The following is a 23,615-nucleotide window of genomic DNA, read 5'->3' as shown; positions in this document are numbered from 1 at the left end:
AAGGAAAAGAGAAAAATGCCAAGTGAATGGAAAGAGAAACGAGGTAAGCCCGTAAAATTGAAAACAAACAGAATTCTCAGTAGTTTCAGAAAGGTAGGAGGAGGTGCTACATCCATGAAAGGAGGAAGAGAATAAGAAATAAAATTAGAAATGGGAAGCTCACCAAAAGAGTTGAAAATTTAATTGACACAAAGAAACTGAGATGAAAAATGGGAACAAAAAAATAAGAAAGTTAGACCATCTGTCCAGGAATCCCAGTGTTAAAATAATAGGAGTTCAAGAAATAGGGAACAGAGGAAATATGGGAAAAATGAAGAATAGAAAATAATTTAAGAAAACTCTGCAGAATTATAAGAGTTTCAAGTTAAAAAGGATCTATATTGAGTACAGATATAAAAACAAATCAGAAATAGGCCACATCACTGTTAAAGTTTAGAATGCAGGGGAACAGAATGAAAGAAATAATAGTTCACATATAAAGGATTAGTAATCAGAGTGGCTTTGGACTGGGCCCTAGAAGACAATGGAGCTTTCAGATTTTTGAAGAAAAAATTATTTCCAGCTTGTTATTCATGACCCAATTAAACAATTGGTTAAAGGTACGTAAATGACCGTTTCAGACTTACAAAGTATTAAAGTGTGTACCTGCCGTGTCTCCTTTGTAAGACAGATATCAGCGGAGGTGCTTAACAAAAATAAAAAGGGAAACTAAAAATCATGAAGGCATAGGCCAAGAAACAGAGAATGCGAATTAATTAGAGACTCAGGGAATAATGAGGGTGATAGTGAATAGTGATCACGTGATAACAACTGATCACCAGGGTGAGTAGAGGGCATCTAGTTCCAGTGGGTGGAGGTGGGAAGGGTGCAAGAAAAATTGCTGTGGGAAGGTGAAATTGGTAGAATGTGCAATGAGTATGAAGATATAGAGAATAGAACAAGACAGAAGAGTTTGAAACAAAATTGGCAAACAAAACTAAATACACAATAAAATAATTATTAACTCTGAGGAAAACTGCTCTGAAAGGGAAAGTAATTATAGCACACCATATGGCTCAGCTGTGAATTTCATTTACAGAATCATAGTAATGTTAACTCTAAGTGTAACCACCTAACCAGAATTGTGAGTCCAGGATGTCGGAGAAGCACGCACGTGTATGAAGTAATGATGGGGGAGTCAGAGACCTAAGTTCCTGTATTTCTTAGTGGAATTCAGTAGATGATTCCTAAAATAACAACACACTTGATAACAGCAGGGACACTTTTACTTCTGATTATACTGGGATAATTTGAATAAACTAACTAGGCACCCTACCAGAAAATGAAAGTAGTACCACAATAAAATATATCAGAGATAGAGAGGTTAAATACCAAAAGAAATAGTTAAAGAGATGAAAGTGATGAAGAGTAAGAAATGGGAGTCAGAACAGAGGACTTAGAAATTTTGGTAGGTCTAGGAAGACCATTTGTACTCTTTAAACTTTTTTATACCTATATATTGGTGAAAAATAAGCACTAGATTTTAAAATAGATAATGAAAGTGAGGACATTGAAACAGCAACCAGTAAAGAACTCTGACGGGTAGTTTTCCTAGGAAAGGGAGAAGAAAAGTAGGATAGTAGCAAAAGGGGCTTGGGTGCATCAAAAGTATTTTGTTTGTTTTTTGCTTTTTTTCTTTTCCCCCTTTCAGTTTGTTTTGATTTTAAGGTAAGAGATACTAGGATGTGTAAATACGTTGATTAGAATAATTCCGTTATAGAGGGAGAAATTAGTGATGTAGGAATGGAAAGCCTTCAGAGGTGGCAGCAGGTGGTATTCAGAAGGCAAGTGGTGTCATGTTCTTAGAGACTGCACAGTTAACTGTTAATGTAAGATACAGTGTTTTATGTGTGAGGGTTCTGTTCCAGAGATGGACAGCCAGATAGCGAGTTTTTCTACAATCATGTATAATGTTGCATGCTGAATTAAAAGCATATTTACTTCTGTACTCGGCAAAATTTAAACAGTTTATGAAGTTTATTGGCTACTACTATCCCCCCATTTGATGAGTATTTTTTAAAGCTAGTTTTAAAATGGTGTTTATAAATCATGCCATCGTTGCCCCTGTGATAAGAGTCATGTGACGCCTACCCAGCTGGGAAGCCTTATCACTGGATAACTTTGAGCTCAGGTTGCTTACATAAAGGAATATTTGATACCCAGCTGTAACTTGATCCTTTCTAATTGATGGACTTTGGATTTTAGTAACTGTAACTGATCCTTTCAAAGACATTACATTCTGGCCTACTAATGTCAAATTAAAAAAAAAAATCTTTCTAATAGCATTTATCCTATTTTAGTAAGTTATATACTTGAGATTTTTCTTTAGTTTGTATAGGGACATGAGGGTGGCATCTAAAAAACAAATTCTTAGAATATGGCAAGCTCTGGTGTGATTCCTGCTAGTCTTTTCCATTTGAAATGTGGAACTTAGATGAGTCCCCAAACAAAATGAGTTGGTTGTTCCTCCCATTACTGCTTTGTTTTTTTTTGTTTTGTTTTTGGTTTTGTTTTGGTTTTTGAAGAGGTTTTTGCACATATGCTCACTAGAAAGACAGAGAGAGAAAGAAAGTGAGAAATCACCACCACCCAGGGGAGATGGCCCTTCTCCTCCATTCTCCTCTCAGGATCTTGGGCATATACACACATATGCCTGGCGAGAGTTTAAGCCACGGGGTCCAGGACTTGAACTGTGTTCGACTACATGGGAGTCTAGCAACATAGCCATTACTCCAACTACTAGTCCCCCTGCCCTTTTTTTTTTTTTTAGAATTATTTTATTTATTTATTATTTATTTAAATGTGACCAGAGTGAGAGCGAGAGAGATAGAAAGTGAGAAAGCAAGCCACCTGGTCCAGGATTTGAACCGTCATTGGCTGTGTGTGAGTCTAGTGTCCCTAACCACCATGCCAGCCGTTGGCCCATGTTTTGTTAATTTAACAGCACTTAAAGGAGTTCAGAGGGGGACCAGCAGTAGGCTTAGGGGCTATGTTGCTGGACTCCCATGTAGTCGGCCGCGGTTCGAGTCCCGGACCCAGTGGCCTAAACTCAGGCCAGGCGCATGTGCACATGTGGGTGCGTACCCAACATCCTGAGAGGAGAATGGAGGAGAATTCCCCTGGGGGGTGATGTCTCGTTTTCTGTCTCTCTGTCTCTCTCTGTCTTTCTGGGGAGCACACATGCCCCATAGCAAAAACCTCTCAAAAAAAAAAAAAAGTACAGTGGAATCTTCTAACAATTGCCCTAGGATATACAGTTGGGCCTATTTGCACTTCTTTTACCATTCCCTTAAAGAAAGCGTGTCTATCGGTTGGAAAAGTAAAGATATAACTCAAGATCTTTAGCCTGTTAAAGAGAGAGTCCTGTGTCTTCTGTGAGCTGGACAACAACTAATTTGGGAGAAAATATTGTTAACAGTAATAGCAAAACAGCTAAATAAAGCATCAGTCTGTATCTTCTAAATCATTTTAAATTCATTCTTAACTTCAAAGCCCTTCCTATAGAATAGGCCCTGATTCTTCCTATAATATAAGCCGTTTCATCCTTGCATACCCAGAGTCTGCCCATATTGTTTAGCAGGAAATAGACTTTGACAAATACTTATGGCTGATTATAAAACGCCTCCAGTGTGCCCTGGCCAAAGATATTTGCTTGAAAATGATGTCCCTGCCTTTGGTACACATAAAACATTTTGAAAATTCTATGATAGCATATAATGTTTTTTAAGCTAGCTTTGTAGAAATAGGTTTTTAAGAAAAGTAATGATCATTTATTTTTCTTTTTATCAAAGGAGAGAAGTACCAATGTCTACCACAAGACGAAAACGTAATATGTTATGTTGTTTACCGTAAGCTGTAGTAAAATGAGCTCAATTGTTGACAGGTACGTGTTCAGACATTCTTTTACTTTGAATTACTTAAGGCCATTTAAAATCTGTTAGAGGCCCAACTGTGGTTAGTGTGGGGGCAGTGGGACACCACTGGGCGATGCTGGAGCCCTGTGGGAAGGCCTGGTGTTCATGTCCTGGATCGACCTGAAGGTCCATGGACTTGACTGGCTAGAGGACTGGGGTCGGGACTGCTTGGTGGGAGGACTCTGGCAGGGGTCCATGTATCTTTCTGTCTCCGTTATGAAATTAAATAAATACATTCACAGTTAGAATAATGAGCTATGTCAGATCAATAGAAATTGTTTTATGTTTAAGCATAGTTACTGTTATACTCAACTTCTATATAGAGCAAACATGCCATAATAGTTAGGTGCATCAATATTTCAAGAGCCAGAGTCAAGAGCCTGTGACTTGTGTTTCTAAGTGGGTCTTGAGCTATACTTTGGAGTGATTTTATCACAACTGATGTGAAAGAAATTGTACCAGTTGTACTTTCTAGGGTCTTTATCTCTCAGCATCTTATTTCTTCCCCACTAACTCTATCCCTAAGCATCTTAGCATTTGTGACTAATGAACTGTAATTAGGATTTCATTAGTTGAAGTTTGAAGCTTTAAATCTTACTCAGGCCAGCTCCATGGTCTTTTGGTTAAGGCATTTGAATCCCATATGGCTGACCACATGGTTCAAGTCCTAGACCTAGTGGCTTCAGAAACAAGCCAGGTGCATGTGCATGTGTACCCAAAATCCTGGGGGAAGAAAAGAAAAAACTTTTTCTTTTCTCTTAAGATTATTATTATTATTTTTACATTTTAACATCTGTGACATTTGTTGAGTTGTACAGTTGGCTTCTATAATTTAATTGGTAGCATTTTTTTCTTAGCGGCACATAAAATAACATGGTGAATTTTACAGTCAATAGTGTCTTTAATTTGATGGAGTATAGTAATATTTTGAAAGCATCTACTCCTTAGCAGCTAATATACAAAATCCTTTTTGTATGTAATTTTATTTAACCTCATAATATTTCCATAAGGTTTTACAGATAAGGAAACTGTAGATCAGAGGAGGTAAATAATTTGTTTAAGGTTACATAGCTAGTACATGATTAGCTGGAATTTTGGCTTGTGCGAATGAATCTGTTTGCCTCTATAGTTACTGTGCTGCTTTAATACGGTACTATAACTCATCTGTAGGGAATTCTTTAGGAGTTTCGCAGTTAGTATTGTACAAAGAAGTGACTTTTGGAGGCAGCCTTCCTTCCTTTCATTAGTGAAGTTCTCTAGGAGAACTTAAGACCTGAGGGCAAAGAGTTTTCCTAGAGACGCCTGCCTGCACCATGGCCATAGTTTTGGACTGCGCCATAGTTTCAGAGAGGGTCTGTGTGTAGTCTTCTCCTCGGAAGGCTTTTTCTTCACTGCCCTTGAGGTCTTAAATATAATTTAGGCATTATGCTTCTGAATGATTGACAATTCCCATTCTAGACGGTAGGTATCTGGGGATCTATGTGTTTAGACACATAGCGGTGGTTATTATTATGGGTTCCTGGGGCCAGCAGATGATGTAATGGTTACATCTCTGGACTCCCACGTAGTTGACTGCCGTTCGAGTCCTGGACCTGGCCACTTAAAACTCATGCTGGGCACGTGTGTGTGCCCAAAATCCGGAGAGGAGAGTGGCAGAGAAGGGGTTGTGGCGTGTCCATCCCCTTTGAGGGGTGATTTCTCACTTTCTCTTTAGTGAGCGCACGTACTCTAAAGCAAAAAATCTCTCTCTCTCTCTCAAAAAAAAATAATATATGCATTCCTTATCTCTCTGAATATCATGGAAGTGATGAACACTTTCATAGATATCAGGGCATGCGTGGGACACCAGAAGTCCGTACACAGACCTCCGTGATGGAAGGTCTGCCGCAATTTCAGTGGCCTAGCAGGTATCTTATAGGCTGCAGTCCTTTACAGGCCAGAGACAGATGTGGCTAAAGAGGTGAATAGCAAATTCATGTAAAAACTCACAAATTGCTGGGAACTATTTGATACTGATTCTTAGCTTAAGAAGTTAGCCACTAACAAGTGTTCTTATTAGAATGCTTTTTTCCTAGCTCTTCCCTTAGCCAGCCCCTTCTTGTCACTTGGATTTTAGCTTAAGGGTCCCTACTTTAACAAGTCCTTCCCTAACTGCCCAGACTAGAATAATTATCTGGTAAGTGAAATTACACCCTTTTAAAAATATTTATTTTTACTTTTTTGTCAGAGGGTATGTGTGTTTGCTAGAGAGAGAGAGGAGGAAGAGAAAGCACCCGCTGTGGTCACTCTGTCGTCCCTTCCCCTGTCCCTATTTTTGTGATTTGGGGTATACATGCACATGTATCCAGTGTATTTCGCAGAACACTGGATCTGATACTCAACTGCATGGTGGGCTGTGTAGGGTCTGGCAGTTTGAACCATCAGGCCACAGCAAGTGCCCTCTCTTTTTTAATTCTTACTATTTTTTAAAATATTCAATTGCTGTATATCATTTGACTTGTGAAGAGAATATACCCAGCATGAAATATACCTCAGATCTGCCCAGTTGAGAATACTATACACATTATCATCAATAAGTAATAAACCGTTTCTGTGTCCCACAGATGTCTTGCTTCTCTGTTTTTTCTCCCTGATTTCCTTTCCTATACACTTTCCCTCTCCTACCCTCCCTCCACACTGTCTCTGGTGCCCATAACTATTTTCACTGATTTTATGTTCTCCAGTTTTTCAGTCTCTACCATAGAGTGCAGATAGGCGTTATATATTAAGTGGAGACATACAGTGTCTCTCTTTCATAGCCTGGCTTGCTTCATTCAACAGTAAATCTTCCATATTCAACCACTTTCTATCCACTAGGGGCCTGGTTTTTTTGTTTTTTTTTTTTTTTTTTTTTTTTAATGGCTGAAAAATATTCTATAGACTATGTGTGTCACACTTTTTCAATCCATTTATTTGTCTGTGGGCTTTTGGGTTGGTTCCATGGCTTAGCAGTTGTGAATAATGCTGCAATAAACATTGATGTGCAAGTGCTTTTCCTACTGAGATTCTTCTGTCGTTTGGGTAGATACCCAGGAGTGGAACTGCTGGATCATATGGTAGTTCTATTTGTAGGTATTCGAAGAACCTCCATATTGTTTTCCACAGTGGCTAGACCAATTTACATTCCCACGAACAGTGTAGGAGAGTTCCCCTTTCAGCACAACCCTCTCTCTTTTTTTTTAATTTAATTTTTGTTGTAGGACATGTGCATTCACCTGAGATAGGCAGAGAGAGACAGGGAAAGTAAGAAAGCACATCCCAGGGTCTATGTCCACACCGTAATCCCTTCTCTTCTGTTATCCTCTCAGGATTTGGGGCATGCTGGCAGATGTGCCCAGTGTCGTTTTTCAAGCCACCAGGTCCAGGACTCAAACCATGTGGTCGGCTTTATGGGATCCAGACACCTTAACCACCATGCCACAGGCTGGCCCCACCAGCTATCCTTTTTTTTTTTTTTTTATTTTCTTATTTTGATTTTATTTATTCATTCATTTATTTTAATTTGACCAGAGAGAGACACAGAGAGTAGGAGAGAGGGAAAGTGAGAAAGCAAGCAACTAGGTCTGGTATTTGAACTGTGGTCAACCATGTGGAAGTGTCCAGCTCCTTAACCACCACACCACCTGCTGGTCCCCCCACTCCTCTTTTTTAAACATAAAACTTACCACCTATTTTCGTGTTTGTGTGTTTCTGCTATAAAATCAGCTGTATTAGGACAGTTATGTCTTGTTCACTACTGTAACCTCATCTAGAACAGGGCCTGGCATATGGGTGCTAATAGAGATTTGTAAAGCAACTCAGATTAAAATGTGTTAATAGTATTAATGTGCTTGATACTGTGATGTTTATGATCATTTGTGGTTTCATAAAGTGAATGTCTCTGAAAAAGATTTTTAACTTTTGTAGTTAGTAAAAAGTTTCAAGTGAATAATTAATGGCATATATATATCAATATAGTTTTCACTGGTTACTGAAAGTTATAAGATATTTAAACTGGTTCAATTAAATTCTTGTTTAGCATGCTGCATGTATAGTATAGGTAGGTATAAATATCTTTAACATTTACTTACATAATAAACTTTTAAAAACTTTTAAGTCTTGCTAAACTTTGGTTTTCTAAGATTTGTTAGAAAATGGTTAATAGTTATTATTGAGTTGGAATTTGTGTGATCCATTAAGTTTACAAAAATCCTGGGCTGTCACTGAGTCGATTCAGATGTCATTTTAGTTATCACCATTGCTTAATGAATCTGCTCTTAATTTTTTGTCCACCTTGTTTTTCCTTTTAGAGATGACAGTAGTATTTTTGATGGGTTGGTGGAAGAAGATGATAAGGACAAAGCAAAAAGGTAGTTTAACTTCAGATGTAAAATAGTTAATGAATGTAATAGTAAATAGTAAGATAAAGATTTCTAAAAGCTGTCTTCTGTCAGAATTTAGATATATTAGCAAGGTAGAAGAGCTTAGAATATCAGTATAAAGTTTATAAATTAAATAAAATTATCCTGTGACCTTTTGGAAAAGGATAATGCTGTGCCTTCACAAAAATTGAGTTAGAAAATCTGACTTTACAAAGCAGTTAATTAGTATTATAAAACGATCGATTGCTTTATAAGTAATTTGATTTGTCACAGGAGCTCTTGGTTTTCTGGTTACTACTATATACAGAATTGCAGTAATTACTCATTTAGCACATATATTTTGAATGCTTACTGTTGGTCAGCTGTTATGCCTAATTACTTAGATTTTTAAAAATTAGGCTCCATTATCAAGGAGTCCAGAGATAGATAATGTAAACAAGTTGTCACTGCCTTGCATTGGAGGCTGGGCTGTGGGAGTAAAGGGGAAGAGTGAGTAAAGTGAGTTTCATTTTTAAGTTTCTCTTTATGATTCAAAGCTTACATTAGATGGATAACTTTCTCCTATTCAGAAATATCTAACAATTTACATTTATACATTGTATTTACTTTCACAAAATATATTTCATTCATATTTATAATAACCTTGTAAGTTACACATTTAGCAAATATTAGATTAAACAAAGCCTGCAATTTGAATGGAGTTTATTTTATTGGCATTTTCATGAAAGCATATTGGGTTGTTGGAAAGCGATGACATATTTTTTTCATGTTTTTCTTTGCAAAAATGTGTCATGACTTTTCCAATGACCCAATATATGTCAAATGGTTGATATGTAAGTTTCTGTAGTGGTGAAGACAAAATTCTGACTTTTTCCTGTTCTGAAGTTGTTTCCAAGGGGATCTGAGTCATGCCTACAAACATTAACAGACGTGATAGTGGTATGCTACATCCTGTTCCAGACATAGTGGTTTTTTTTTTGTTTTTTTTGTTTTTTTTTTTTTGAGAGATTTTCACTGTAGTGCGCGTGCGCTCACCAGACAGACAGAGAGAGACATAGAGACAGAAAGCGAGAAATCACCCCCCAGGGGTGATGGTCACGCCGCAATCCCTTCTCCTCCATTCTCCTCTCGGGATCTTGGGCACGCACGCACACGCGCCCGGCGTGAGTTTTAAGCCACCGGGTCCGGGACACGAACCACGGTCGACTACGTGGGAGTCCAGCGACATAGCCATTACGCTAACTGCTGGTTCCCCAGACATAGTGTTTTTATGATACATAATATCCTTTCTTTTCTTAGAGTAAAACACAGACATTCTTTTGCTGATTTCTTTTAAAAGTAGAGACTTGTGATTTTCTTTAACCAATTACTAATCTAAGAATTTCAAACTCACCTATAACTGACAAGCCTCTGCTTCCAGATGACCCACCTTTTTGAGCCAAATCAATGTAAAAGACTCTATGCTGATTGACAACTCTCCTGTCCTCAAAACTATATTAAAAAAACCCTACTGTATCTCAATACCCCAAGAAACACGCTTATCTTTCTCTGGGTCAGTCGCTCATATTCATGTTTAGAAGTAAGTCACATTAATTATTGTTTCTGCAGAGTTGGTTAATTCTGTCGACAGTTATAAAACTGAGATGATAAATTATTGTCCAAATTAACTGTATATCGTTGGTAACCTAGGAAATTACTAAGTACAAATACAAATTGCCATCTGTGTTTATAGAAGTACATGCTGTGTTATTGTGTCCAAATGGAATGTTATATTGAACTATTGTGTATGATAATTAAATGGGTTGTTTATAAATGTCTTTATTTCTTATTTTGTCAGAGTATCTAGAAACAAATCTGAAAAGAAACGTCGAGATCAGTTTAATGTTCTCATTAAAGAATTGGGGTCCATGCTTCCTGGTAATGCTAGAAAGATGGACAAATCTACTGTTCTGCAGAAGAGCATTGATTTTTTACGAAAACATAAAGGTAAAACTAACCTTGTCAAATGGATAGTGGGTTTTGTTTTGCTTTGTTTTTAATAACACAGTCACCTTGAAGGCATCATGAATTAGAATCTTACCAGATATGTTTAAGATTGGGTGCTTCCTTGGCTTAACATATCTCTACTTTTTTAAAAGATTTCTCTGGTGTGTTCTTTCATTCAGTAAACATTTATTTAGAGCCTGCTATATGCTATTAGGTTGTTGGGAAAGTCATGATATATTTTTCTACGTTTTTCTATGCAAAAAATGCATTATGGCTTTCCTGAAGGTCCAGTAGACCCCCTGGATATAGGGTAACAGTCCTGACCCTCAAGTGACTTAAGCCAGGGAAGAGAGACAAAGATTATACCTTCAATAGTGCTTGAAAATTGTAAATTTGCAATGAGAACACAGAGGAAAGAATGAGTGAGGAAAGACTGAAAAGTAGTTAATTTTTTAAAACCGAGTCTTCCTTTCAAGTTAAGGAAACCAGCATTTCATTCTGAAGAAACAGCATGTGCAAAAGCGGAGAATCGGGTAGATTGCATTATAGCTGGAGCGTGTTTGTATTGGAAAGTTGCGGATGTATAATATTTGAAAAAAAAAATGAAGGAGGCAGATCATACAAGGACCTTACATGCCATTTTAAAAAGTTGTATCAGTGTGTATCTATAATATAAACGTATTTTAAAATGAAGTATTTGTTAAATGAAGAAAATCACCTTGACTAAAAGAGTCATGCATATTTAAAGAATATTAAGTATTTGGGTAACAGAGACCATAGATTAGGAAATCTGTTGACATACATTTCCTTTTTCATATGCAAATGAACTTCAGAATTTCTCAGCAGTTTTTTATGCAGTTTCATATTCTAGTTTTTATATTCATAAAAAAGTCACGTTTTTCCATTCCTTATCCTTTTCTGCATCATACAGCACTGTAAATTTTATTGTTATTCCATTTTCTTTGTTTTCTCTGTTGTCTTTGTTTCCCGGTGACTTGCATTTTCCTAAGAGAAGGGACTTTTTTCCTTTTCTGCCCTCTAAACATAGCATTTCCCCAGGTCCTGCCCCTGCCTCTTGCTTTTTCTACACCCGGGACTTGGTTACTTCATTCACAGCTCCAGCTATTATACCTCTGAAATGGCCAAATCTGTTTTTAGATGCAACTTTTCATCTTTGAATTTTCAGATAACTTCTAGATCTTTCTGTTGCTTTTCTTCAAACTCTTAACATCTAAAACTGAATTTATTTTCATTGTAGAGTCTTTTTTTCTTAACTTACCTTTTCCCATTTTTTAAAGAAGTTTATTTCTTCCTCTACTGAGAGAGAGACAAGCAGTATCTCGACAGGGTCTGACCCTGCTCTCTCTCTAGCATCAGCCAGCCCTGGATTATGAGTGCGTGTGCTGATACTCAGGGAAGTCTTTGGCTGTGACCCTGACCCTGCCATGTGGAGTCAGTCTCACAGAGTTTTAATTGCTGTGGCACTGTCCAGCCCACACTTGTTTTGTTTTGTTTTTTTTTTCTTATAAGTTTATTTATTGAAAGACACACATACAGGCACCCTTGCAATACTGCAGTTCCCTTATAATCTTTGGGCCAGCCATGGTAATGGGCATGCCCAAGGGTGTGCCAGGGTGTTCCCGGTGGACATCCAGTGTCATGCAGTGGCACCCTAACTGCCTGTGTCACTGTGCCTAGGCCCCTTTTTCCACCCTCCTGTCATCCTTTTAGTCACTCAGGACTCAAAATTGAAAATACTTTTGGATTTTTTTTTTTCTTTCCTTAGTACCACAGTTACCAAATTCTCTTCATTCTTTGGTTTAATCTTCATTTTTATTGCCACCACTATCATTTCATTTTACCTCTAAAAATAGTATTCTCATGATCTTCAGTGCCCCTTGCTGGATGTCACTCTTGAAATCAATCCCTTAGACATTGTAGAAATTCAATAAATGATTGTTGAATGAAATAAAAAAAAAAAGGTGTACTTTTCCCCCTGACAGTAGGATTAATTCTGGCACTAGGTGGATGACCCTAAAAAAAAGTTGGACATGTGATTCTCACAAAATAAAATTTATCTTAAACTAAGGAAGAATTCTTATACTTTGCCATTTTAGAATAGGCCTGTGTTTAAACTTGATCAGATTTACCTGTGGATTTTCTCTAAATATATATAATTGATGTGAATTTGAAAATTATGACTAGCTCACAGAATTAGTAGTAATTGAGATAAAGTTTATGTCCCAAGCCAGAGATCTGCACATTTTTTCCAGCTCCCATCTACTCTGAACATGTGCAAAAGGAACACTAAGCAGAATCACTCTGGGAATATTACTATAAAGGTTTTGCCCAAAGTCTTAATTTTGTCACCTGGACTAATTAAGATGGAGCATTAGAGATTGAGGGAAATCTTTTTGCCTGACAATGGTAGACCTAAAGTTATTTCGTTCAAAGCAGACTGGCTGACCTACTTGGCCAGCTTCCTTCAGGCTCACTTCCTTATCGGCGCTCTGGATGTTACCATTCGAATGGCAAGGAAAAGAAGGAAAAAAGAACGTCTTCAAAATGTTTGCAGCAAACTTGATCTAGTCTGCTTGTTCAGGTTCTGTGTGTCGAGCTGGAAGCTATCTCAGGCCTCTAGCAATACAGGCTGTCAAAGCTCCCTAGAGAAAAAACAGTGTCTGGTTTTGCCCAGAGACCAAATCCAAGGAGATAACTTGCCACATTAACTCAGATATTTCATCATACCAAACCTGGACTTCTGCTAGCTAGACAAGTGAATGTTACTGCCTGTGGTTTTCATCTTCAACAAGAGGAGAAAGAGAGCAGGCCGCTGTCAGGACTTTGGTACCCGCAGTGGATAGAGTGTGCCACTAATGTGTCCGTCTGTTTCAGAAATCACTGCACAGTCAGACGCTAGTGAGATTCGACAGGACTGGAAACCTACATTCCTTAGTAATGAAGAGTTTACACAATTAATGTTAGAGGTATGTCCAGATTTAATTTTTCTATTTTCCCCAAAAAATAAATCATGAGGGTAACTAGTTTTTGTCTATTGTCAGCAGTATTGTTTTAATATGGAAAAGTCTTGATTTAGTATAAATTCGATAAGCTATATCTTCAATTAAAACTGATCAGTGTAGGTATTGTAAGTAGACGATACTGTGTTGTAGCACAGTGACAGTAATATGTATTTTCAGTATTATCTGAATTTTTGAGAGGCTTAATAAAAATTAGAGCCTTCAGCTACTTAGTTCTCAACCTGACATAACATTCTAATAAAGAATAATGTTTAGTATTGTATCATCACATGATAGCCCTTATGAAACGGGTCTTAGTCCATTCACAGTGTCATACAAATACCATTAACTGGGTGACTTAGAAACAGCGGGAACTTCATCCTCACAGTTCTGGAGGCTGGGAAACTCAGGGTTACGGTGCTGGGAGATTTGGTGTCAGTGAGGGCTGCTTCCTGGCCAAGATGGCTGTTTTCTCACTGTGTCCTCACTGAAGGGGCAGAGGCACTCCCTCCCTCAGGCTTCTTTTATGACACTAATCCCATTTGTGAGGGCTCCACCCTCATGACCTAATCACCTCTCTAATGATGGCCCAAAGAACATGAAACTGGGGATTAGGTTTCAACAGAAGAATTTGGGGTGAGGTGGGGCACAGTCTAGAATAGTATCTTATCATTCAGCAACTTATTAACAGTAAGTTAAAACCTTTTCAATAACAAAATAATAGTAAATAAAACATTTGGAAATATAGAAAGCAAAATATACATTGAAAGGCAGTTCTTTACGTTTTTAAAAAATTTTATTTATCATTGGGACCAGCAGATGGTGTACTGGCTATGTTGCTGGACTCTCATGTATTCGACTGTGGTTCAAATCCCAGACCCGGTGGCTTAAACTCACGCCAGGCATGTGTACATGCATGCCCAAGATCCCGAGAGGAGAATGGAGGATAAGGGATTGCGACGTGGCCATCCCCCCTGGGGGGTGATTTCTCGCTTTCCATCTCTCTGTCTCTCTCTCTCTTTCTGGTCAGTGCACACACCTATGGCAAAAACCTCTCCAAAATTTTTTTTAAATTTATTATTATTATTTTCTATTCTGCTCCAGGGAACTCACACACACCCGAGTGTGTGTGTGTGTGTGTGTGTGAGAGAGAGAGAGAGAGAGAGAGAGAAAGCAAGCCACCAAGTCTGGGACTTGTACTGTGGTTGGCCATGTGGGAGTCCAGCGCTTTGACCACCACGCTACTTGCTGGCCCAAAAGGCCAAGTAGAAACTTTTTAATGGAAATTCAAGTAGGAACTGTTAAATAGAAATGTTCTACTGGGACAGAATTATTTTTCAAAACAGTTCAGAGCATTTTTGCTTATACTTGTAGAATTTAATATCTCCTACAGCCAGTTATAAAATTCACAAAAATGTTGAGTCATTCATGCCTGTCAATTTTATATTCTACTTTTTAGTTTTTGTCCTATGTAGAATAATATAGGTATTACCTATATTTGTCTGTACACAACACACATAAAATTCAGCTTCTCATTTCCATGAAAACTTACAATAAATAGGAAACAGATGGTTTTACTTTGAAGGTAACAGTTAAGGACAAAAAAATAGATAGGTAAGAGAATGTAAACAAGGAAAGCAGTAGAGGTGGGGCTGTAGAGGTGGTTGGTTTATTAGCCTCTTAACCTGTTAATTTGGGTTTATTATTTTAGACCTTAAGCATTTATCCATATGTATGTATATATAATGGCCATGTTTCAGGTGTCTTTATTTACTGAAGTCTGAAGCAAGATAGACTGTTTTACAAATTAATGACTTTCTGTTTCTACTTTAGATGGTACAGTTAATTGTTGGATTAAATCAATGTATATAGCAGAAATATTGCCATATGAAAATTTCTTAGAATAAATGTATTATAAATATTTTAACCTACAGTTTAGGTCTGAAGAATACCTGAGCACTTTTCATATGTTAACGCATTGAATTCTCACAACATTGTTATGAAGTAAACATGAGTATCCCTGTGTCATAATAACTAGTATTATGAAATAGTTATTAGTACCTCTTACCTCCAGATGAGGAAATCTAGGAACAAAGGGATTACAAAACTTGCCCAAGTAACACAGTTACTAAGTGGCTCAGACCGGCCTCTGCTCCCACTGCCACAGCTTCTGTGCATTCTTGCCTTTCTGCAGACTCTCTTTAGCGAAAGCTAGCCTTGGCATAAAAGTTTAGCTCAGTGACCAACAATCTGCTCTTTAACCTACACCTACGTTCCAAACCAAATAATAGTTCCTAATATTTTTTTTTCTAAAAAATAGTTTGACACTATCCAAAGTTCTCTGAAAGTTCTCTGGATGTAAGTGTTACATATGAATAATGTCTTCAATAAAGAAGGGAATGGGAACCAGCAGTTAGCGAAATGGCTGTGTTGCTGGACTCCCACGTAGTCGACCGTGGTTCACGTCCTGGACCCGGTGGCTTCAAACTCACACTGGGCGCGTGTGCGTGCGTGCCCAAGATCCCGAGAGGAGAATGGAGGAGAAGGGATTGTGGCGTGACCATCCCCCATGGGGGGTGATTTCTCGCTTTCTGTCTCTATGTCTCTCTCTGTCTGTCTGGCGAGCGCACACGCCCTATAGCGAAAAAGCTCTCCAAAAAAAAAAAAAAAAAAGGGAAAAAGCTCATTTAATAACTTTTGAATTATTTTATGATCATATTCTCAGTTTAATAAGATCTGTGTTAATTATAAACTACTTATATGCTTTACTGGTATGAAAAATTTTTTAGAAGTTAAAAAATTGCTGTAATACCTAGTCTTCACTTTTTAATTAACCTTAATGTAGATAAATGATTCATTTTTCTATAAACAGAAAAATCTTATCTTTGAATTTTCTCTACATTGGATAGATTTATTTCATTAATTTCCAAGGTACATTTAGTACATGCTGCAGGATGTAAGTATCAAAGAAAAGTGAGTCAAAGATTGTGGAGACTTTAAAATTATTTAAAAGAACGGGGAACTTGCAACTCGTCCAAAGTCAAATAGCTGATTTATAGCATATGACAGAGGAAGCCATAGATGTCTTAAAACATTTGAAAATGTAAATTAATCTCCTCATGATTATCTTCACAGCCTTTTAGGATTTTGTTCTTGGAAAAAGTTGTATTTATTTGTTTTGGGGTTTTGTTTTGTTTAAAAAAATATTTGTTTTGAGAGGTTTTTTTGTTTTTGTTTTTGTTTTTTTTTTGCTATAGGGTGCGTGCACTCACCAGACAGACAGACAGAGAGACAGAAAGCGAGAAATCACCCCCAAGAGGGGATGGCCACGCCGCAATCCCTTCTCCTCCATTCTCCTCTCGGGATCTTGGGCATGCACGCACACGCGCCCAGCATGAGTTTTAAGCCACCAGGTCTGGGACGCAAACTGTGGTCGACTACATGGGAGTCCAGCGACATAGCTGTTATGCTTACTGCTGGTCCCTGTTGTGTTTTAAAATTTTTTGCCATAGGGTGTGTATGCTCACCAGATTGAGACAAAGACAATGAGAGGGAAAGGGAGAAATCATATAAGTAGTTTATAATTAACACAGATCTTATTAAACAGGGAATATGATCATAAAATAATTCAAAAGTTACTAAATGAGCTCTTTTTTTTTCCCAGGGAAATGGCCACTGCATTCCCTTCCCCATTCTCCGTCTTGGGATTTTGTGCATGTAAAATATGCACCTATTATGATTTTCTATCCACCAGATCCAGGACTCAGATCATGGTCAGCCATGTGGGAGTCCAGTGCCTTAACCACTATGCCACCCGCTGGCTCCACATGTATTTGTTTTTTAATATGACAAAGAGTATTTTTGATTTTTATATTTACAGTTAGCTAAGTATACAGTCTACTGAATAACATAAATATGCTAAGATGAAGGATATGTATGTGTATCGGTTACTACCAGGGTCCAGATGTTTGCTGAACTTTGTCACATGCCTAATTAAAGTTTTTCTAAATACGCTTTTGAATTAGAAAATATTTGATTCATAATTTAAACAGATTTTGCTTGAGTGAATTATTTGGTTAAAATATAATCTTATATTACTCTCCCTTAGTCATGTTTATCAGATTATAGAAAGCAGTCCACATACCATTCATAGCAGAATTTCAAAGGTAGGCTGAACTGCTCAGAGAAGAAATTAGATCATTTAGCTCAGTCTTTTCGTTTTGTAGATGAGACTTGGAGAACTTGCAACTTGCCCAAGGTCAGATAGCTAACTAATGAAAGAACTGGAACCGAGGTCTCGAAATGCCGATAGCTTAGATGGCAGTCCTCTTCCTCTAACTCCATTGACTCCTGTCCTTTTTGGTCTGTCTCTGCTGCCTGAGGAGCACTTGTTGCTATCTTTGGATTGGAAGTAGACTCTGGCTGTCGGGGCAGTTTAACCCGATCAGATCTCTGCCAAGTCATCTCTGTGAAGTCATCCCCTAGTGTGTGGTTCTTTGCCCTTGGCTGTGACCGCTCTCTGCAGTAATCTGCAAGGGAAGGGCTGTTCCTGTGTTAGCTTCACCTTGGCTGTGAATCCACAAGGGCTACTGTCCTCTTCACTAGAACTGCTGTTCCAATTTCCCCCAGACCGAACAGTCACTTAGCAAGTGGTTTACATTTGTCTTTTATTGTGGGTTAAGTAGATATCAAATAGGAAGATAAGGAGCTTTAACTATCAACCTTTTCTCTTAGAAGGATCAGGAAGGATTAGTTTTGGGATGAGGGTGTTCTCTTTCTCTCTCTTGCACATCTCTCAGTTTTCCTTCTGTGAAGACCTTCTTCAAGACTCCTTTCGTTCTGGTTGTACCCACCTACCTCCTGGGAAATTATATCCGTCAACTGAAAGGGAGTCTGGGCCCAAGAGGCCTTCCTTGTGCTGAGATGTTGGCAAGATGCTGATGGTGATGTTCTCGGCCTAGTCTTCACCTGTTTTGAAAGAGGCTTTAGTTCTAGAAGTGGTATTAGGAGTTCTGATACCAGTTTGTTCTCTTCAGAGGAGAGCTGCACTCACTCCCTTGCAAATATCCTAAGAGCAAATACATATCTTAGTGAATATTAATTTCCTTCCAAAGGTGACATAGTCTCGCTTCAAATGAGAAAAGCATAGTTTTTCCTTAACATCACTTTGATCCTATTCCTTATTATATAATACTACTGTCGTTATTATACTAGAGAATATTTTTTAAATAATACATGAGTTTGCTTAAATTACAGGATTTTCACACGTCTTTCCCACATTAGCCAAGATTTGTCCAAGCCATTTTAGAAGGAAGTCCTTTGGGTGTTGAGTTCTCTCTCTCAGTGGGAGAGGAAAGCTATTATCTTTATATGTAATATTCCAAGCCATTTTAGAAGGAAGTCCTTTGGGGGTTGATATCTCTCTCTCAGTGGGAGAGAAAAGCTATTATCTTTATATGCAAACTTACCTAGAACTTAGAGGGGTTCCTCTAACTTAATTAATGCTACATAAATTAAATACTACAAGTATTTTTTACTTACACCACACACATGGTAAGTACAGCAGATACAAGTTTGAATATAATACCTGTGATTCTCACCTTGTTGCTCTTTTTGAGGGAGCGCTTTAATTAAAAACAAGAAATTAGAATTTAATGTGATAACTGTTTGGATAGGAGAAAAAGAGGCCTCTTGTAATATCTTTTCTTATATATGTCCTCAATTTCTCCACTGGATCTTCATTTTCTTAAGCCTACAAATATACTAACGTGATCCCCTTAAAACTTTGTTCCCTTCTTTTTCCCTTCAAAGGTTTGCGAATGAATGGTAACCATTCTTCCTCTTTCTTTCTTTCTTTTTTTTTTTTTGGAAAGGTTTTTGCTATAGGGCGCCATGTGCTCACCAGAAAGATACAGAGAGACGGAAAGCGAGAAATCCACCCCTGCCCCTGGTGAGGAGTGTGGGGGGTGGTGGCCATGCTGCAATCCCTTCTCCTCTCAGCATCCTGGGCAGGCATGCACACACACCCAGTGTGAGTTTAAATCTCCGGGTCCAGGACTCCAACCGCAGTCAACTACATGGGAGTCCAGCGACATAGCCATTATACCATCTGCTGGTCCCTATAACCACTCATTTCTGAACTCATTTCGTAGTGTGATTTGCTTCCTTATTGTTATAACTTTGGAAAGTTGCCAGAATTTATTTCTTTCCTGTTCCTCCACCCACTTGTACACTTCCTCCCCACTCACCTTACCAGTCTCTCTTCCATTGGCTTCTTTGACAGCAGTATGTGTATTCTGTTTTCTTTTGCTTATTTTTCTCCTCTTCATCCTCATATGTATTTTTCCAGGGATTTACTACTCACTTTTGCAAATCTCATTTCTTCAGATGTTACCCTGGTACTAAGATGCTCGGATGAGAACTGGTTGTCATGTGTGCGGGGCAGGATTGCTTTATCTGTTCTGGTATTCCTGGTTATCTCCTACATGATTTCCTACACTTCATTCATGCACCTGCCTCTCTGTTAATATATCTAAAGTAATAATAATACGCTCTTCTGTGTGCCAGGGTAGATGTACTTAGTTGAGTCATAATATACATAATGATAAAGATGGGTCATCAGTCTCTATAATTCCTCTGTCCGGGATATGACAAGAGAGTGAGCATTTTTTTCCTAGATGCATTTTAAAATGCCCAGGTACATACTAAGGTATTGTAAAGGAGAAAAGCTAGCATTTTGATGGTACTCTGGGTATTTCTACATTAAGTTCCTTGTTGCCTATCTTAGATTTTATTTTTTGTGAAATACTTGTTTTCTTTTCATTTAACTGACCATTATGTTTAATTTCAGGCTCTTGATGGTTTTTTTTTAGCAATTATGACAGATGGAAGCATAATTTATGTGTCTGAGAGTGTAACTTCATTACTTGAACATTTACCAGTAAGTATAAAAATCCTGCAGTCTCTTCGTACTAAATGTCCATCTCAGATATGGGAAAGCACTGGGAGGTGGACCTTGAGAGCACTGTGCAACAGTGGGTGAAGGGTGGCGATGGGAGCTCTAAGTCCGTCTTTGTTTTAGCATGGCTGTGTTTTCTCAGGTAGGTCATGACTCTCTAATCTCTAGTAACTTAATATTCAGCTGCCACTTCCCCTAATTTCTAATTTCTGTTCTTCCTGCCTTCTTTATTCTCATGTTGACCTCTCAGTGTTTACTTTTTTTTTCCTTTGAAAGGCAAGTGTCACTGTGTTGTGTTCTTTCTGCCTCACCTCCCAGCTGAGACTACAGACCTGTGCCACTGTACCTGCTCTTCTATTAGGCAGATCTGGTTATGTTTAGGCCAGCCTCTGGCTAACGATCCTCCTGCCTTGGCCTCCACGCATCTCTGGATTACAGGAGCATACCACTGTGCCTGACCAGAGATCAAACCCAGGCCTCCCGTGTGGCCTCAGATTGTGGAATGCAGCATGTTAGCAGCAAGGCCACCACAGCTGGGCCTCTTCGTTTAATTTTTAATGAAGAATGACTGAGAATATCTTGAGAGTAACTTTTCTAGATATATTTATTGCAGCTAGCACTCAGTAATTTCCTGAGTGAATTATAAAAACACACTAAAAATAATAGATGCTGAACTTTATGCTTTGCAACTGGAGTAGATAATGCCATAGTGGTCATTTTCGATTCATTATCAGTATGACCAAAAGGAGTGTGTGGTGGGCCCAGCTGAGGTGGTGCTGTCTAGGAGGTGCAGTGCCAGAGGCCGCATGGCTGACCATAGGTTTAGACCCCCCCCAGGTTAGCTTGAAAGCATGCTGGGTGTGTGTGTAGGTACCCAAGATATTCAGGAGCTGGAGGGCAGGGGAAAGTTCAACAGGGCATGACATGACACCATTTTATTGCTCTCTCTGTCTCTGTCATTAAAAACAGCAGTATATTGCATAATTTTGATTAGCATGGTGAATATATGTGAATTATGTGTTTGCTTTTTTACTTAACGTGTTTATTGAACATCCACTCTGCCAGACAGTGTGCTAGGTGCTGTGCTGCAATTGATGATTTTAAAAATTATTTTGTTATTTCATTTAATATATAGTATTCTTTTTTTGTTAGAATTATTTTATTTAACTTTAGGTATTTATTTAAATTTGACCAAAGAGGGACACACTGAGAGAGGGAGAGAGAAAGCAAGCCTCCAGGTCAGGGACTTGAACCATGGTCAGCCCTTAACCACCACACCACTTGCCATCCTCCCCTCTCTTGTTTTTGAGAGAGGTTTTTGGTATACAGTGTGTGCACTCGCCAAACAGACAGAGAGAGGGGGAGAGAGAGAGACAGAGACAGACCGAAAGCAAGAAATCACCCTCGGGGCATGGCCATGCCACAATCCCTTCTCTCCCATACTTCTTCTGGGATTTTGGGCACATATGCACACGTGCCCAGCATGAATTTCAAGCTGCTGAGTCTGGATTTGAACAGTCGACTATATGGGAGTCCAGTGACGCAACCATTATGCCATCTGCTGGTCCCTTAACGTGTAATATTCTTATCTGAGCTGGGGTTTGTAGTATAAATAATCTCAAGATATTTTTAAAGTTGATAATAATTATCTGAAGTTACTTTTAAAGTGCCCATCTCTTGAAAATATGTAACAGTTCAGAGTAAACTGTTCTATAAATCTCTTTTGAGAAATACTGAGAAGTGGCATTTCCTTTCCTCTGGTCGCTCTGTTACTTACAAAGAGAAGGGACTATGCACTTAAAAAGGCCACCTTCTTACTGAAAACCAGACTGTAAGTAAGTTGCTCATTTTTTTGGTTCTTACAGAAAATGACTCTTCCTGAGCTCAAATAATAGAGGGTAAACTCGGCATCTAAGCCAATTGTTTGCGAGCTCATTGCAACATGTAAGTAAACTAGCACGGGCAGAGAAGGACAGACTGATGAAAGACTGGATTGTCTGCGCAGTTCTTTTTAAAAAAAAATTTGCATAGCCAGAAAATGGAAAGAATCCCTTTATAAGACTAAGAGATGATTAAGTAATCGAAAACAAGTCTCTATTTTTAAACCATATGTAATTGTATTCGCTTTTTTGTGATATGTTTGTAGAGGCTACAGTCATAATCAGCATTCCTTGATCGGTGTTCACAGGTGTTTACAAGCCTCTGCTTCTTGACACTTTCTTTGAAGCTCATTCAGAATTAGGTGTTCTTCCTCTGTTCTCTTGTTACCTTATAGGTACTATTAGCGTGACACTTGTAATGGATTATAATTTGCTATTTATTTGATAGTTATGGTGGTTGTAACTGCTTAAGTGCATGTCTCTATTGCAGTATCCATAGTAGGTAGCTAATTCCTCAGAGGCAGTGATTACTGAAAGTATGAAAATGAGGAGGTTGCTTGCTGTGGCTGGTTGTTGTTTGTTGTTGTTTTAGGGTTGTTTGTTTCCTTCATATGAGAGTGGGAGAGTAGCAGACAGGCACTGTAACAAGCAATGTGTTCTCGGTACAGTTCTCTCCCTGCCCTGCATCCTGGCTGTGCCCGGGCAGATCCACGGTGGAACTCGGAGACTTCCCAGTTGGTCTCCAGCATCACAGCAGTGCCCTACTCTCCGAGCCAGGATAGGATTCTTTTGAAAGATATCTTCATCGTGCACGCTAGTGTTGAGCCTTTTATTCTTCTTCCTTTTTTTTTTTTGGAGAGATTTTTGCTATAGGGCATGTGTGCTCTCCAGAGAGAAAGAGAAAGAGACAGAATGTAAGAAATCACACCCCAAAGGGGATGGCTATGCCACAGTCCCTTCTCCTCTGTCCTCCTCTTGGGATTTTAGGCACATGTGCACTCATGTCCAGTGTGAGTTCTAAGCTGCCAAGTCCGAGCAATGGCCAACTACATGGGAGTCCAGCAAAATAACCATTATGCCATCTGCTGGTCCCCTAGTGTTAGATCTTTAACGAGAGAAGGTTCAATGGCATTTTAAAATAAACAACATGTGGGGGCTGGGTGATGAGATAGTGGTAAAACACAGTATGCCGTGAGGCTGGCCCGTGTAAGAGTTCTGGATTCACGTCCGGAGACCTCCCTGAGTTATGGCAGGCACACATACGCCCATGATTGAGGGCAGACTGAAGCTGCAGGTGGACCATGGATAGTCTAGCACTTTAACCACCACACCACCTGCTGGCCCCCTGGATTTTCTTATTTAACTTCTAGAATTGTTTTTCAATTTACAGAAAAGTCAAGAGAGTTCCCATATGCCTC

The 23,615-nt window shown here is 38.6% G+C and overlaps 1 protein-coding gene across 4 annotated transcripts in view; it reads left to right on the top strand.

Annotated features, from left to right (window-relative positions):
- The window catches only part of CLOCK (clock circadian regulator), a 125,238-nt gene that overhangs the window by 53,704 nt on the left and 47,919 nt on the right, over positions 1 to 23,615 (top strand). For 3 of the 4 annotated variants that reach the window (XM_014583887.2, XM_014583886.2, XM_014583885.2), the window contains exons 5-9: positions 3,831 to 3,922; positions 8,282 to 8,341; positions 10,191 to 10,339; positions 13,235 to 13,326; positions 20,210 to 20,299. In XM_014583887.2, the coding sequence (XP_014439373.1) occupies positions 3,876 to 3,922; positions 8,282 to 8,341; positions 10,191 to 10,339; positions 13,235 to 13,326; positions 20,210 to 20,299 (438 nt within the window). In that variant the 5' untranslated portion in view covers positions 3,831 to 3,875. Of the gene's footprint in view, positions 1 to 3,830; positions 3,923 to 8,281; positions 8,342 to 10,190; positions 10,340 to 13,234; positions 13,327 to 20,209; positions 20,300 to 23,615 lie in introns of those variants that run through there. The other variant, XM_014583888.2, reaches the window with a different exon arrangement.

The sequence above is a fragment of the Tupaia chinensis genome, unplaced genomic scaffold (assembly GCF_000334495.1).
Source record: "Tupaia chinensis unplaced genomic scaffold, TupChi_1.0 Scaffold144982_1, whole genome shotgun sequence".
In the NCBI taxonomy this organism is placed as follows: Eukaryota; Metazoa; Chordata; class Mammalia; order Scandentia; family Tupaiidae; genus Tupaia; species Tupaia belangeri.
The sequence above is the reverse complement of the archived record's forward strand: the minus strand, read 5'-3'. Positions and strand labels throughout refer to the sequence as shown.